Below are 17,538 nucleotides of genomic sequence, written 5' to 3'. Positions count from 1 at the left end.
ACTTGGATGTCTAGTTGGGAAATTGTTTTAAATCAAATTGATCGCATGACAGGTGTATGATTTGGATTTAAGAAATGTGATTTTGGGCAAAAAAAACTTATAAACTCCAAAACTACTGTGCAGATTGGCCTGAAATTTGGTGGGAACGTTCTTAGGGGTGTTCAGATTAAGAATTGTTCACGACACAGTTATTCCATCATGAAGTATACAAATGTAAGTTTTTGGTCAAAAGTCTATAATTCCAAAATTACTGAGCAGATTGGGGCTAAGATTTAGTGGGAACGTTGTTAGGGGTGTTTCAAATGTAGATTAAGAAATTAGGGCTTAAAATGTGCCTTTTTCGTCAAAAATCTATAATTTCAAAACTACTGAGCAAATTTGACATAAATTTGGTAGGAGAATTCCTTAGGAGTGTATGTAAATAAAAAAAGTGTATGTAAATATGCCGAGCAACACACCCACGCCCATAGCAACAGCCAAAGGATGGTTTATATTGCAAAGATGAAAACTGGAAAGGGTAGCCAAGTGGATAGAGATGGAAAAAATGTATGCAAATATGCCTAGCAACAAGACCGCACCCATAGCAACAGCCAAATGAATGATATCATAAAAATATAAAACAGGATTAATAGGCAAGCAAATAAACATTCAAAAAATGTAAGCAAATATGCCTAGCAACAAGACCATGCTCATAGCAACAGCCAAATAAAGTTGTGCTACAATGCCATTGTTTCTGAGGTGCAAATGTCAAAGAATATATGGTTGTGTTCTGAAGAAAATCTAAATTTATCCTTGAAGTTATATTCATGATGCTTACGTGACGTTTGTCACTAACCAATGTTGTAACAAACCTCTCCCACTCAAGTGTTGTCACTGAACAGTAAGGTAACAACCCTAATATCTCCCCCTGAAGTGTTGTCATTAACTAATGTTGTAACATACCTCTCCCCTCAATTAAGTGTTGTCACTCACCAATGTTATAAACCTCCCCCCCCCCCCCCCCACCCTCTTCAAATGCTGTTACCCACCAACACAGTAACAACTTTCTCCACCATCTTGGGGTGTCACTCACCAATATTGTAGCAACCCTTGACTCCTTCCTAGTCTAGCTGCTAGACCTTTGGGCATTCTTCCAATATGATACAACAAGCGTCTAAAGGTCACTTTATCAAGGGCAGTTAAGTCGCTTATCGTACTTATCGTGTCGGTAGATAGCTGTATCGCAAGAAAGCCTGAAGGTCTAAGCTGCAAGACTAACTCCTTCCTAGCTTTGTCTCTTACCAATGTTGTAACAATAACCCTCACCCCTTCTGTCAACAGTGATAAACCCCTGTCAAAACTTTCCCTGCCAAAATAATGGACAGTGTCAACAAGTGTCAAGTTCATGTGAACAGTATACCTGTACATGTTTTGGATGTTTTAGTGGAGACAGGTGTGAAATAGGTAAGTGCATATTTAATGTGATTGGAAGCCATTATTTCTAGGCATGTGTGGTATTGTAAAGTGTGACCAGATATGAACAGACTGTTAACATTATTTGATGATAAACAGAAGTGACTTCACACCATAGAAGGCGTGGTACCCGAGTCTCGCCAGCTACCAAATACAGACACTGGTCATGTGTTTGCACATAAAGCATTACATTTTACCACACTGTGAGCACAAGTAAACAATACAAGCACACAAAGTCAGACATTCAATAATCACAAAAGTTAAAATGTAATAATTTAATACTAACTGTAATATATATAATTATGCAAATGTATCAGTCTTTCCACAACGACTTATATGTCAGAGAGAAAAAGAACTTTAGCATCTTCATGAAAAACAACACAACTTTTCTGACAGATGAAAATATAAATAAATAAATAAATTGCTGCTGTACTGCCAGTGTGCTAATAGGAAACATCAATGGCAAAGTCTTACAAATTGCAGGGCAGTGAATAGGCTAACTATCAGTGATTTCATTGCTTGGTTATATTTACATTAAAACTACCACAATTATCTTCACATTCTGTGCCCCTTATATCTCATATAGAGTTGCCAAGAAAACGTTATGAATATTCACTTACTCTATGAGCAATTCCAGAGTGAAATTTAAAAAAAAAAACATTTTATCCACCTGAAATGCGAAAACAGTGTAGTTTTTCAAGTCTGCCCTCAGTTGCATCAATATAGCCAATCTCATAGCTCGTGCTTACCTCTATCCTTTGGAGATTTAAAAGAACATTACAAGTGCTATCTGTGTATTATGATGTATAATGCTTGGTAGATGTCTTAATATACAGTATACAAGTTAAAGTTATAGTATGCCATGTTATGTAACGATTGTCTTCAAATTTATTTCACTTCACTAGTACAAGATGCGTGTGCAGGTGATCCATGTCTGAACGGGGGAACCTGCTATCCACTAGGGTGTAATGATAAAGTATGTGCTTGCACTAATTGTTATGAAGGATCATCCTGTGAAACACGTAAGTATATTGCCATAACATTGAATGTTGTAACTGTCAGTCAATACTAATAATTCGATATTAACACATGCCAGCGAGGGCAATATATCACAATTTAGTGCCTGCACAAGGGTTGGCACTCTTTACAAAGTTTCCCTTTCAAGGTGCATTTCCAAATTGTACTGGCAGTTAAGCATCAAATACATACATGGCATGCATTATTTGTAGGAGCTCAAGTGCCCCACATCTAATCTGTAATTGTATTTATTTGAATTTATGCAAGAAATAAGCTCGTGTGACTTTAATACTGTAGTTATAGTCTGCCATCTCGAGCGCATAAAACTGGAAAACAGGTGCAGAATACATGTGCAACGGTCGAAATAAATCCAGCGGGCAATAGTGCCGGGCATTATACTGTGCACGCCCAGGGCAATATTACCGTGCAGGCAATAGTCTATTCAAAGTAGGATGTGATTCGATTCTGACCAATGACAGCTTGTGTAAGAAGGTCAAGGTGTAATAACGATACTCTTAGATGTTTAATAATCCCCAATATTTGTCTTTGTTCAGCAAAGGAAAATACAAGTGACCTAAGGGGTCTTTTGCACTAGAAGTCGCTAGACGAGTAGTGACAAAACTATAAGGTCATGAGCAAATTTCTGGCTGAATATAGAAAAATATTGGCGAATAACATAATTATACCACTGCCAGTTAAATCAAAGTAAAATCAGGGAAAGTAATGGTAATTTTGAACATTTTGACTCATATTTTGAACACAGCAGAACTAGTGATGTAGACATGTGTTGTCGTGACATAGATGTGAATTGTCATGACATAGAATTACCATGGTAATATTTCAATTCCATATTTTTGGCTTATGTATGGTATACTTTATGATACACCCTGCAGTATCACTACCATTATAATTCAATCCCATGAATTAATTTTGTGTATCATATACCCTAGCAAACTTAACTAGTTAAAATACAGAACTGAGAGTTGTCCAATAAGTCAGGTCAAAAGTGAGGGTGGAGGTGGGCAGAGATTTTGTGCTAGATGATATAATCTAACATAATTGATTGATTGATTGATTGATTGATTGATAATATATTGTTTATGTTAACTTTTTAGGAAGAGATCCTTGTGTGAACAACTTCTGCCAGAATGGAGGAACGTGTGTGCCGGACTCTCTCGACTGTTTCCGCTATACTTGCACATGTGCAAACTGCTACAGTGGAGACTACTGTCAAATAAGTAAGTAAACATAAACAGAACAATATACAATATATATGTATAATATACAATGTTGTTTATTTTATGGTATGTCATGTTGGCTAATATCCGAACTACAATCAGTTGCCACCGCTGGGGTGTCGGAGAGTCAGAATTGTATGGGGTGTTGGTCACCCAAAACACCTGTCGTGTAGACTACCCGAACTGTCAATCCGTGTTGACAGCCCTAAAATTGATGTGTGCTGTTTTAGAGTAAATTGTTGCAGAAAATCCCCAAATGCTAAGCTTTTATGACCAGGATTCACTGTGTTTCGAACACCTCAATTCTGGTCATAAGAGCTTAGCATTTGGTTGTTTTCTGCAACAATTTACTCTAAAACAGAAGACATCAAGGGTTCCATCAATGAGAGTTGATGCAGACACAAGTTGGTGTGGTTTCGACTGGAGTGTTTGTTTTATCGCCTGGAACTGACGCATCTTTTGATGTGTCCAGTTTTAGAGTAAATTGTTGCACAAAACAGCAAATGCTAAGCTCTTATGACCAGGATTGTGTGTGTTTCGAACAAGGATTGTGTGTGTTTCAAACAAGAATTGTGTGTCTCAAACACCCAAATGCTAAGGTTTTATGACAAAAAGTGTATGTCATTTCTCTGACGGTCAATAGCCAATTCCAATCAAACCTGTCACAAAGGTGACATCATTAATTTTTCATTGTGAAATCACTCTGATCATACTCTTCTTCATGATTTTCCAGTACAAAATCCATGCCAAGTTAACCAATGTCAGAATAATGGTGTGTGTATTGCTGTACCAAATTCCTGTACTTTATTCTCATGCCAGTGCCCAACATGTTATGTAGGAGACCGGTGCACAACATGTAAGTTGAAGAATTCATAATGTGTGTTATGTATATGCATTTGTTATCTTTGGGTTTTGAAATCTGGTATGAATACCTGGTACAAGCATTAACTTTACTACAGAATACATTTTTTCATAAACTTTGGGTTCTGGAAAGTTGTTTTATGATTTCAAATTACATATTAACTTTTGCATGATTGACAAGAAACACCAAATTGAAACTCAGTGAGTTTCACCTCTATTGCTCTTTCACTGGTCCACCATTGCTCATGGGACTAAGGAGACATACATTACATATTTATTAGATATACACCAGGGCTCCCGCTATCCTTTTGCCAAGTATGTGAATAAAAATTATAGCTGGCTACAAAAAATTTGATTTCACAAAACTGTTTGCGACATGTTTTCACTGTCATTTACACGAGATGACGGATACACTCTAAAAATCAGACAAGGACAATTAGAAATGATCACATTGTATCTGGTTCATTTGATCACCACTGGCATGTTCACCACAACACTGACCAAAGTTGCTATGGTACAATTGCAGAACTATGTATAATGCCTGCACAAACTCAGCTGTTATTAGCCAAGTGCTGGTGATTTTTTTCATGAATAAATACTTTTAAAACCCACATGGCAGTGGTAATTATACATCGTTCCATGCTATGTTGTCAAATTTTGTCAAGTTCAATGATTGAACGTGAGATTGACTCATGAAAGAAAAATTAATCTAATTAGAGATGATTACAGTACACACAATTTTAATTCAAACACTTTGTTTCTTATCCCTTTACCACCATGATATCGACTCAAAATATCGAGTCATATTATATGAAAATGATGTCAGGAGAGGCTGACTTGTGTCTGAAAATAAAATTGCTCTTACCCAGCTGTATGATGCCGTGATGTCATTGAAAATCACAGCAGTTTTTCTGTGCCTGCATACACCTTGTATCTAGTCATTTCTCCTCTAGAGCTAAAATATTCAACATAACTACATTTCACCATTTTAAAGCCCTAACATAATGGTTAATATTCACTGAAAGTGGTGAAAACTTTTTGAGATTGGCTAATTCAGTAGTTAAATGTTTTAATTTTGGTAGCAGGAGCCCTGCACACTGAATATTCATGATGAGGTATCTATAAACACGTAGGAGTCATGAATATTTTTTGTTTTAAATCTTGATTTCTGCAGTGGTCAATCCATGTGACACTGATCAATGTCAGAATGGTGCTACATGCATACCTGATTATTCCAATGGCGGTTGTAACTTATACACATGTACATGTCCTGGTTGTTATACTGGAACGCTCTGTGATACATGTAAGTTAAAGTTATCTGTTTATAATAGTATTGTATGACTCTTCACAGACTGCTGTTATACATGGGTTATTCCAAAGAAGATGTACAATATTGTAGCATACATACGTGTATCTGAATTATTGACAACACTTAATGTAGCCATATTTTTTTTATTGAGACAAACAGTTTTCTGTGCGGTGGACTTTGTATGAATAATAACTAAAGTCAATTGCAGTGGTTACTTGATTGGGATACCAACTCTGGTTTTCTTGTTTGGAATTTGTTCAAAGCCAAATAATCAATTGTTATGTGAACTGGTAAGTTCATAAAATCATAACAGTGATGAAAATGTTGAATGTCAGTCATGAATTGTCTGTAAAATTTCTGATTTTTTTCTCCCAAATAGTGAGAAATCCTTGTCTGAACCATAACTGCCAGAATAATGGACAGTGCCAACAAGTGTCAGGTTCATGTGAACTGTATACCTGTACATGCGTGGGATGTTTTATAGGAGATAGGTGTGAAATAGGTAAAGTTAAAAATATTTCACTATTACATTTTGTGTCATGTGAGGTAAAGTGTTCACATAAATTGTATATTTTATAGATGAGAACTGTACTGAGTAACAACTTTAAAAGTAACACAGCAATATTTATATAATACCCAAGTTGATTAAACTTTTCTATAATGGTAATGTCAATGCATGCCTTCTATAACATTACTGTAACAGTAATGTCTTCTGGAATTGTTACAAGTGACTGTTAATTGCTTTAGTAGAGATTTGCTTTGACATTTTCTATACATATTATAAATTACATCATTGGATCATTTATAACTTACTAAGTTGTCTTGATACCAGGTTTGAGTTTAGTCAATTACAAGAAATACAGAAATGTGCTGACGCACAGTACAAATTAAGCCTATTTCTTTGGACCCATTAAAATTTGGTGGTCCCTTATCTCTTACTGTGTGGTAATCAAATTATTATCATTTCGATCCACAACACCAAAAATTGTCTTTCACTTAATAGAAAGTATACATCGAATTATGTTTTTCTAAATGACTTACATCCAAGACGAACTGTATAAGTTGGACGTACTCACTAAAATTTGGTAATAAATTACTGAGAATAAAAACAATAAATTTGGTTTTGAAAAAAAAAACGATTTAAAACAGCTTTCAAAGTGACATTGAGATTTAGAAACCTGACAATGAAATACTTCAAATTGCTATATTTTTACATCCCATATCACCACATGTTCTACAATGTTTGTACACGTACATGTATTACTGTTTTTGATGATCTCTAGATGTTTTCATATCATATTTTTAATATAATTTATATTTTTCTTAAATAAATTTACATTTGAGTTATTTCAGAAGAGTCAATTTTGGAATTATTACATATGTGGTATGCAAATCTATATGTTGTTCTATAGAAATGAACACGTTCAACGTATTCATTTCTATAGAACAACATTGATTTTATTTCATTTCATTTTTACTGTTGTCTGATATAAATGAAGACATTGTGGATTTCGTTTAATTTCATTTTACTAGTCCAAGACCCGTGTACTGATACCCCATGCCTGAATGGTGGCACCTGCTTCCCGCTAGGTTGCACTAACAGGATATGTAGTTGTGGTGGTTGCTTTTCTGGAGATAATTGTGAAATTGGTGAGTATATTATTATTAAATGTGGATATGTCATCACTTTGTGTATATCTAGAAATAGTGCCATATTAATCCACTTTTTGCCCTGAAGTGGTCACTTTTTGCTCTCACAGTTTACTGTCCAACAAAGATAAAGAACACTTGTTTTATCAAAAATGTGTTATCAGGCCTAAAAAAAATTGTTTGGTTCCAGTTACCCGACCCCACCTAGTTTTTCACTGCCGACCCTAAAATGTTTTTCTAATGTATTCAAGAAAAAAATAATAAAATCATGAAAATTGTGAAGTCTTGCGAGAAATAGTGGATGCGGAAACTGACATCAACTTAAAGAGTCAATATAAAACTGTTCTTCCAATCTGTAATGGCTGTACATCTGATGAGAAGAAACCAATAACATAGAGACCATCATGGAAAACAACAGAAAAAATAACTACCTGAACTAGCCTCTCACACATGGAAGAAAAATTGAAGAAAAAAAATCTACTTACCTCACCTAATCTAAAATTAGCGTATTAAATCAAATTTTTTTTTAGGCTTCATGTCATTTTAACCAACAGACTAAATTTACACCTAAATCAATATCATTTCACAGAGCAAACTTTTGAAGAATGTGATCTTCAAAAATTTGCATATTTCAATTTTTGCAATATCTATAATATTTCCTCTTTTTGACATATTACGACAGTCACTGGTAATTCAGACTCTGGTTTATCAACTTAAGATAAAAACCAACTAAATGTTCAATGTGGTAGATTATATACACATTCAAGTATGTGATAGTGATTCCTCTGTTGTGCGAAGCTAATAACAATTTGAACAAGATAGTGTAAACATTGGAAGTCCCAAAACAGTACACTGCATGTTCATGAGTTTCTATGAGTAACACTCTGTCAGTGTTGCCCTATGGACTGCTAGATTTGTATGTGTATGGCCACTTGAAAAAAAATAATAGCTTTTATACCCCGGTAGACTGTAATCCACTATAAACCACTCAGACAGACTATAATCAAACCAATGTTAATTCTGTATCTTATCAATGTTGTATCAACATTTTTGTGACAATAGTTTTAGTTTATCTTAGTAAACAGAAGCCTCAATTACCAGATTTCATATATCAATTGTATATTGTGCATCTTCATACAACAAATCATCTCAAAGTGTTAGAAGTATTAAAGAGTAAATGAATAGCCAATTATAATTAAATTGTAATTTATATTCTGCAGCACTGGATGCTTGTCAAACTAATAATTGTCAGAATGGAGCTACCTGCGTGGCTACTCCAGGCCCTAACTGTTTTCAGTATTCCTGCACATGTCCAGCCTGCTATGCTGGAACATTTTGTGAAACTCGTGAGTACCGTAGAATGGGTCAATTATGTATTGCCTATCATTATGATGTATTGGCTTAATTGATACTTGCTTATCAAAAATGCTGTATAATATGTGTATTAAACTATACACTTGCATAATTGCTTGACAATGTATGAAAATATGATGCCTGCAATATATTCACTTCTACATGTATATGATTATAGTAAGCACTTTTTTGTGTAATGTGTATTACTTTGTTGTAAGTATTAGAAGAGGGGTGTGGGTATATAATTATGCATAATATGGTTTTGGCATAAAATGATAGCCACAACTTAAAGCTTAGAATGCTTTGCGTATTAGACTAACATGCTTGCTTACTTAGATAATGAGGCAGCTCTTAATTGCTTTATTACTGATATGCTTTCTATAACACTGCTATCTCTTGCATAAACTTGCTGGCAATATTTTCAATATTTGAGTAGTATTGAATGCTTGTGAAAATCATCAGTGTCAGAATGGTGCCATTTGTGTTCCGGAGACCAACTCCTGCACTCAATATAGCTGCGAGTGTGCTGGATGTTATACAGGCCAGTTCTGTCAAATATGTAAGTATCATAATTTTATTTTTTTTATTATACTGTATTTGCTGTTCTTTTTAATGGGAATATGATATTTCATCCCAGGCTGGGAGATTTGTTGTTGCTATCACTCTAGCCCAGAGACTTGACTTCATATTGACAGTGTCATTCACCAGAACAGTATGTTGTACCTGATAGCCAACTCTCTGGGTCATTTGCACTCCTTTTTAAACAACAAGACATTGAAGGAGTATGTGTACACAGCAACCAATATTTCAGGTTTAGCGCAAGCTTATTTAAAATTAAAAAAAAAAATCTTTTGGATATGTTATAACTAATACAGTGCCTCTGAACTTTACTTCTTGTTGGATAGAGGCACTCTCTGAATTTTCTGATTGATTGATTGATTGATTGATTGATTGATTGATGCTGTTTTGATTTGATAGCAGTGGAAGTTATCCATGGAAAAGTTATTTAAATCTATTTTGCTTAACTGATGACTTTGTATAGCATGATTTCATGAGATTGCTGTCGATGTCTATTGAGATTAATTTGTGTTATAACCTCCAGTGTGTTTTATGCAAAAAGAGTTCTTGATAATTTAGTATTTTTTATCAAAAGGTGCTTGTATTTGCTATATCTGTGTAAAATCAATCATATCATTTAATATACAGTACGTATCATATACTAGTAGGTTATTTTCCACTTCACATTTATATCATCAAATCATCCGCATACTTGATCTTGATTGATCTTTTCAGTGCAAAACCCATGTGAGATAAATCCTTGTCAAAATGAGGGAGTGTGTGCACAGCTGTCATGTGAGAATTACTTTTGTCAATGTCAACAATGTTATGTCGGAAAAGACTGTGAAACTTGTAAGTACCAGTTGAAACTTTTGTGTTGGTTTTTTTACTCTACATTGTAGTTGATGAACGTTATCTATACATATCAGTTTAAATACATGTATATGTATTCAGAAACAATGACAGCTTCACAAAAAAAAGTTCTTAACTACATGTTGTGGAGCAGCGTATAATGAATACAGAATAAACTGATAGTGAAACAGATCAAAATCAAATCTTGTCCTGCCTGTGTAAAATATCAACTTGAAGGTACTTAATATTTGAAATTTTCTTTTTTGACTCTGTGAAGATCTGTCAGCCTGTGAAAGTAATCTGTGTCAAAATGGAGGTGTGTGTACACCCATAGTAGGATCCTGCACTCAGTACACTTGTCAGTGCTCTGGATGTTACAGTGGACAGTTCTGTGAAACCTGTAAGTAGCTTATAGGAGACTTTGAATAGCATCAAAACCACTTGAAAATATTCATTGTCGCATGATTACATTCTATCACAAAAAATGACTTTTCAAATTGACTGAGAGGTTTCACTGTCTTGAGATCTGTGTATGCAACAGTTACAGTATATCAGGGCGACTATACCTAATTCTATAATTCTATACCTATTTACTGACCCTTAAATCTGGTGAAATGATGAAAAAAATGACATCCCCTATGCCAGGATAAACAAATCCTAATGCCACTAATGGTAAGATGAAGGCTGCACATGTGTATATCTGAATGAAAATTATCATTTATTGCTGAATTTGGGAACTTTTAATAATAAAGCAAATATTTCAAAGTTTCCTTCTGACTTTGATGTCATTTCTATCTCATTCAGACTGTTAAAGTATGATTATGAATTGAAAGTATCACCAACATGTACACATTTAAATTACTTTAAAAAAAATACTTTATGAAAAAAATATTTTTAACCACTGACCATCCCAACATTTTTAAGATATTACAGTGAGAAACAGGGTATGGCCATGCTTGTACTGATTCAGGTCTTTAATGTGGCAATTTTGAAATTTTTCTTTACAGTGAATGATCCCTGCCAAAATGAGCCATGCCAGAATGGAGGAACTTGTAGTACTTTTAGTGGATCATGTATTGCATATCAATGTCAATGCCCGGGATGTTACTCTGGATTCACTTGTCAAACATGTAAGTTACGAGTTTGATATATAAATTACAAGTCTAAAACTTGCTCCAAATGAGGTTGAATTTAAAACATTTTAATGTTGGAAACTTTTATTTCCACATTTTGGCTCTGCACAGAGGTTCTTTGTCAGGAATTTAAAAATGAGTAAAATATCAGCGGATAATAAATGAAAAGTAAAAATATAGTCTTTGTAAGTTACTTCCTCAACACTATTTTCCCATTATTTTAATATTATAATGACAAATGTAGTGTTTCTCATATATATATGTGATGACAACTAAATTGTATTAACCATTGTTGAAAAAATGCTTTTTGTTGAACCCAAACAATTGACAGAAGACTACGTTTAATATTGCATTCTTACTGAGTGTATCATTTACAGAAAAATGCACAATGCAAAATGTGTGGATGTCACTACGAAGTGGACAATAATAATGAACTGCCTATATGAGTAATACATGTCATGTACTTTGTTTTAGAGTAACTATCATGTGAATATCAGTTTAATTTGTTTGCATCATTAGTATTGGATCCCTGTTCCAATCACTTCTGTCAAAATGGAGGTACTTGTGTTGCTGTTGAAGGTTCATGTACTCAGTATACATGCCAATGTACAGAGTGTTATACTGATCAATACTGTACAACCTGTGAGTATATATCATGTTTATTGATTCAATGGATGGTGTATTTGAACTTGAAGACGTAATGTTAGCATTCTGAACATTCGAAGTGGTGTTTGCTGAATCATATTTTCTGGATTGTGAGCTACATGTATGTGCTGGCTATCTGGTATACCAATGTGACCAGTTTAAGCTAGGGTGCATTAGACTTCATAGTCTGCACAAAGCTATTCATGCAAATCATGTACGACGTTTGTAGGATGCCAACACAGTACACTGTAATTACCAAGAAGATGTGTTTGTTTCTTAATTGATCGATGATTTTGTTTGTTTGTTTTTGTTTATTTACAGTGTTAAATGCTTGTAGTAATAATCAGTGTCAAAACGGAGTCTGTTTACAAGTGTCTGGGTCATGCACAGAGTATACTTGTCAATGTACTGGATGTTATAGTGGACAATATTGTACAAGTCGTAAGTGACAACTCAAAATCTATTTCTGAATCAATGAATAGACAAATGTATACTGCAAAGATAAATTTGTTGTTTCAAAGAGACAGTCATGATATTTCACTGTCTAAATGATTTCATATTTATTGCATTTCTAAGCGACTGACCCATGTGCAGTTTAGAAAAACACTATAAATGAACAATTTTAATTCAGCGATACCTTCTCAATCTGTGTAATACGTACATAAAGATTATGAAGCTGAGAACTTCCACAGACTATAGTCTAAACAACTGTTCACAGACTTTTCACTGTTCAGTTACATAGCAGAAATAGAGCTGGAAGATGATGATTTTTATGCAGTAGATTTGTACATTATTTATAGAGAAATCTTTTACGTTACTCTACCTGACATTTAGTGATATTTGTAAATATGGTAAAATTTCTGATTCAGGCCTCCTAATACTGTGCTTTCCTCACTTTCAAAATAGTTATTGATGCATGTGAATCCGATCCTTGTCAGAATGGTGGTACATGTACAGGATTGTCATTATCATGTACAGCTTATCAGTGTTCATGTCCGGGATGTTTTTCTGGACAAAACTGTCAAATATGTAAGTATCCTTTTTTCTCATTTCTTGATGTGTGCATGCCTCTGAGTCAGTTTCTTTTGAAATTATTCTATTTATGTTGTCACAGTGTTATTTCAACCAGACATCATGTACGAATTTATGTAAAGTAATGGAAAGCTGTTTGAGAGAAAAAATGTATTGCAGGTTTTCCATTTTTAAGGGACATGGTCTGCAACTTGTAAGTATATATCTCATCATTTTTGTTTCCAAATAAAAGGTTACTTAACCCTTCACTGTCACTTGCTTCATGATGAGTTGTCACTGGCAAAACTCCAACCGTATTAAAACTGCTGTCTACTGTAACTACTGTATTCTTATACCATGAATATTTAAAAATGACGTCATTTTATTCTTATATATTAGACTACAGTATCAAAGCAGGCATAGGGTTGGAGTTTTGCCAGTGGTTGTTTGTTTTCAGACAAGTAACAGTGAAGGATAAAATATAAGAGACCTTTTATTTGGAAACAAATATGACGAAAATACTTACACGTTGCTGACCATGTTCCTTTAACAATTCAAAAACATGTGACAATGTATACTAGTACGTATCTAGTAATGTTTTAAAACCTTCGAATTTGTTTTAGAATTGTTGTCTCTTTCTCTACCTATGATGTAATACGCCAGTGAAATAAGTGATTTTAATTATTATGTTCTCATAAATTGTAAGAGAATGTTTTGGAACTTTCTTCAATGCATCACCTTTGTGATGCTATATATAGAAATATTGGCAGTGTTCTAGAATAATTGATGTAGAACAAAAAAACCTTACCCTTATATGTAACTCATTGTAAAATCCTGGGATTGAATACCTGGCCTTTAATGGCCAAAGAAAAATTAGAATTAAAGATCTGACATAGCTCAGAAAATATTTCAAACACCCAAGCAAATACTGAGATACACTTCATTTTTTTTTAATTTTTAGTATTGGAACCATGTTCCAACCACTTCTGTCAGAATGGTGCTACTTGTGTTGAATTTGAAAATTCATGTACACAGTACACATGTGAGTGTACAGAGTGTTTCACTGGTCAATACTGTACAGATTGTAAGTATACAACTGCATGTGGAAACCAAGATTTCAGCTAATAATGCTAAGACAGACACAAACTAAAACTATTTGTCTTGCGATGTGTTAGTGTAAGATATATTACACAAGTGGGTTGTACCTTTGTGGTGACGATATAATCACTCTGTAATCAAGATGGTGTAAACATGGGAAGTCTCCAAATATGTAAACTGCAATATCATGAAAGTCATCAGAAACAACTCTACTGTGAGTACAAATTAAACCAAGTAGGGCTTTATATCAACACATCAAAATAATAGTTTAGTTTGTGTCTAGCTGATTTATTTAGCTTAACTATTGGTTGCAGGTATTGTGAGTTTGATGAAAGCTAGACCTCATACTTTTAAAATACCTTTGTGCCCAGTCCTAGCGTACACCCAGCATTGCATTTTTATTTATAATAAGTGTTAACTGCTATGTGCAAAAGGCATGTTTTATCAGCAAAGTATAAAATGTACATTTTTGCAATGTGTTTTGTTTTGATTCAATTTACAACATGTAACTTCAAATGCTCATTGTGTTCAAATTTCTACAACCTCCATGCAGAATTCAACAGGCGAATCACTGGGAGTGGTAGATACTCCACCAGCTAGTAGCTGTAAACAATCCGTTTTAAAAATAATTCTTAATGTCTCATCTGTAATCTCTGTTCTCAACATTACAAAGTTACAATTATTCATTGTTGTGTTCTTTATGCTTTTGTCATTATTTTCACAACTGTACTGTGCATAGTTTTGTTGTTATTCCGTTTTGTTTTTTATCTTGTCTGAGCATTTTCTGGTGACAGAATTTGTCGAGAAACCAATAGACAATAGACGATGTGGTGAAAGTTTTCCAAATGTAGTAAAACTGTATTTGATATTACTTTGTAATGCATGCAGTTGTACGTGTATGCTTACTGGTGTATTCGCAGAGACAGGAACTGTCTTCTTCTTTGTTTCTCAGATCGTGATGCGTGTGAGAATAGCCAGTGCCAGAATGGTGCTTATTGTATCCCAGGTGATGGGTCCTGTATAGACTACTCATGTTCTTGTATTGGGTGTTATACAGGTGATTACTGTGAAATATGTGAGTACCAGTTATTATATATGTGTACTAGAGATTACTTTCACTGGTGTATGTGCATACTAGTGGTATTTGCACTGCAGTGCAGTACCGAAAACATTATTGCATACCTACATGCAAATGATATGCAAATAAGGACATGATTGTTCATTCTACATGATAGTGTCATTTTTATGGAAATTTGTTGTTTTGGATAAACATATGTAATAATAACAGAAAGCAGCTGTGTGAGTACCAGTGTTGGTACTTGGCGGTATATTTGCACTTGTGCTTGGAGTGTTTTCTGCTGCATTTTCACTCAGTACGCTTCTGAAAGTTAACCTCAGAGAACAATGCAAACACTCATGCAAATACCCTGAATATGCCACACTTGCACTTGCATGTTGTGGGATTTTGTCATATTGTTTATCCCTAACTTCTGTATTCAATCTACAAAGTCAACAGAGTATACTTTATAATTCTTTAAAATAATGATTTGTCAATGCTTTCTTTTTTCATATGAGATTTGCAATTATTAGTACCGGTACATATTACAAGATTCAGATTCCAAGAAGTGGAAAGATTTTAATATTTACCTTTCTGTAATCTTGAAGAATGGCTGACACTATACTCCTATAATAGGTTTTAGGGATCCTAACTGCCATTTTTAGTTTCTCAATTTCGCTTTGTCTTTCTTGAGGACAAGCAAAATTCGGGAAAAAAAATCAAAATTGCAAGTTAGGATTGCTGAAATTGGGGTAGCCTAAGATCTTCAAGACTACAGATAGGCTATTCCTTGAAAATCTAAGTAAGTTTCTGACTGATTTCAAACATATCAGTGGACTAACTTACTATGTCACATTATTGATATTCCTTGCAGTGCAAGATCCATGCAGCTCAAACCAATGTCAGAATGGAGGTGCTTGTGTGGGAGTGCTTGGCTCCTGTACTGCCTATAATTGTCAATGTCCAGTATGCTATACTGGAACTTATTGTGAAACATGTAAGTACAAAATTAAAACAAAAAAATTGTGTTCTAACTGGTTTCAGTATTTATTTTTGGATTCTGGTTATCCACCTTGCAATCATTTTTGAAAAATGTGTCATGAGGGTGTTGCATATAATGAGGAAAAGTGAGCCTAGGGATGAAATGACATGATGGCAAGATATGAAAAAGTCAACAAAATGTAACCAAATCAACTCCATGAATTCCTAAAAATGACATGGGAAAGAAAGTTAAAAGAATGTTAGGAATGATTGAGAATGCAACCAATTTTTGCGATCAAACACGATGAATGATGATTTTTCCAAAGGTGGTTATAGTGCTAAACTATCATGGCCCGCCTATCAGGTCCAATACCTACCTGCTTCCAAACAGCACTCCTAGTGGCCAAACTATGAAATCTTTTGTTTTTCTGATCACTTGAATGTGGCATATTCAACAGTGATAGATTTTGTGATGTTCAACTGAACAAATTATTTTCATTCTGAATAGTATAATAATCATTTGGTTTTTTTTCTTTTATCCTATAAATTCTGTGACTGTTTTCTTCTGCACATGAATTCTGTTATAAATATTTTTCTTGTAAATATATGTTGTTGTTGTTGTTGTTGTTGTTGTTGTTGTTGTTGTTGTTGTTGTTGTTTTCTTTAGATGTTTCTGATTTTTATAAGAACTGTTGTTTAATTTGAACAACTGCAGTCACCACAGTTTGATATGCAATTGACACTCTTCTGTGAAATCAAGTGGCTACTGGCTAGGCTCAATTACTGAGTTTTTTTAAAAACTATTTTCTTTTGGATGTTAATGTTTACTTGTTATTTGTATGTTTATTTCTTTTATGGGAAATGAATTTCAATCCAATTCAATTTAATAGTCGAATTTCCGGTTCCAAGGTGCATTGCTTGAGAGGACGTCTTTTATGTTAATTATTATAGTTTGTCTTGTTTTGTCTTTATTTTTTTTAAATAACATTTTTATCAGGAAATGATGGAAAGACATGTTGACCTCTTTGATTATGAGTGATTTTATAGAACAAATACTAACACTGTCAATGACAGAGAGGGATTTTCCAGGTGAACCCAGGGTATGGTCAGATGACAACCTGGTCTCCCTGTAGCATGTGCAAACCCCTCAGTGCATACACATTGGTAATTCATGGCATTTTATGAAGAGATGTGCAATGCATCTTGGAACCAGCAACAGGTATATTGTCTTTTTCTTCTTCTTTGCAGACAGAGATCCATGCCTAAATGACTTCTGTCAAAATGGAGCCACCTGTGTTGCTTTGGGAAATTCCTGTTTTCAGT

The 17,538-nt window shown here is 34.2% G+C and overlaps 1 protein-coding gene and 1 long non-coding RNA gene across 12 annotated transcripts in view; both read left to right on the top strand.

Annotated features, from left to right (window-relative positions):
- Window positions 1-17,538, top strand: part of LOC144437266 (uncharacterized) — a 183,425-nt gene that overhangs the window by 45,726 nt on the left and 120,161 nt on the right. For all 11 annotated transcript variants that reach the window (XM_078126182.1, XM_078126179.1, XM_078126183.1 and 8 more), the window contains 8 exons: window positions 1,321-1,443; window positions 2,358-2,474; window positions 3,585-3,707; window positions 4,441-4,563; window positions 5,743-5,871; window positions 6,257-6,379; window positions 7,411-7,527; window positions 8,748-8,873. In XM_078126182.1, coding sequence (XP_077982308.1) covers window positions 1,321-1,443; window positions 2,358-2,474; window positions 3,585-3,707; window positions 4,441-4,563; window positions 5,743-5,871; window positions 6,257-6,379; window positions 7,411-7,527; window positions 8,748-8,873 — 981 coding nt within the window. The remainder of the gene's footprint in view (window positions 1-1,320; window positions 1,444-2,357; window positions 2,475-3,584; window positions 3,708-4,440; window positions 4,564-5,742; window positions 5,872-6,256; window positions 6,380-7,410; window positions 7,528-8,747; window positions 8,874-17,538) is intronic.
- LOC144437181 (uncharacterized) lies at window positions 12,992-16,201 on the top strand. The gene is made up of 4 exons (XR_013481000.1): window positions 12,992-13,097; window positions 14,041-14,163; window positions 15,130-15,252; window positions 16,109-16,201. It is a non-coding gene; the product is annotated as an uncharacterized LOC144437181 (long non-coding RNA).

This window comes from Glandiceps talaboti, chromosome 7 (assembly GCF_964340395.1).
Source record: "Glandiceps talaboti chromosome 7, keGlaTala1.1, whole genome shotgun sequence".
Lineage (NCBI taxonomy): Eukaryota > Metazoa > Hemichordata > Enteropneusta > Spengelidae > Glandiceps > Glandiceps talaboti.
This window is presented reverse-complemented; position numbering and strand designations above follow the sequence as displayed.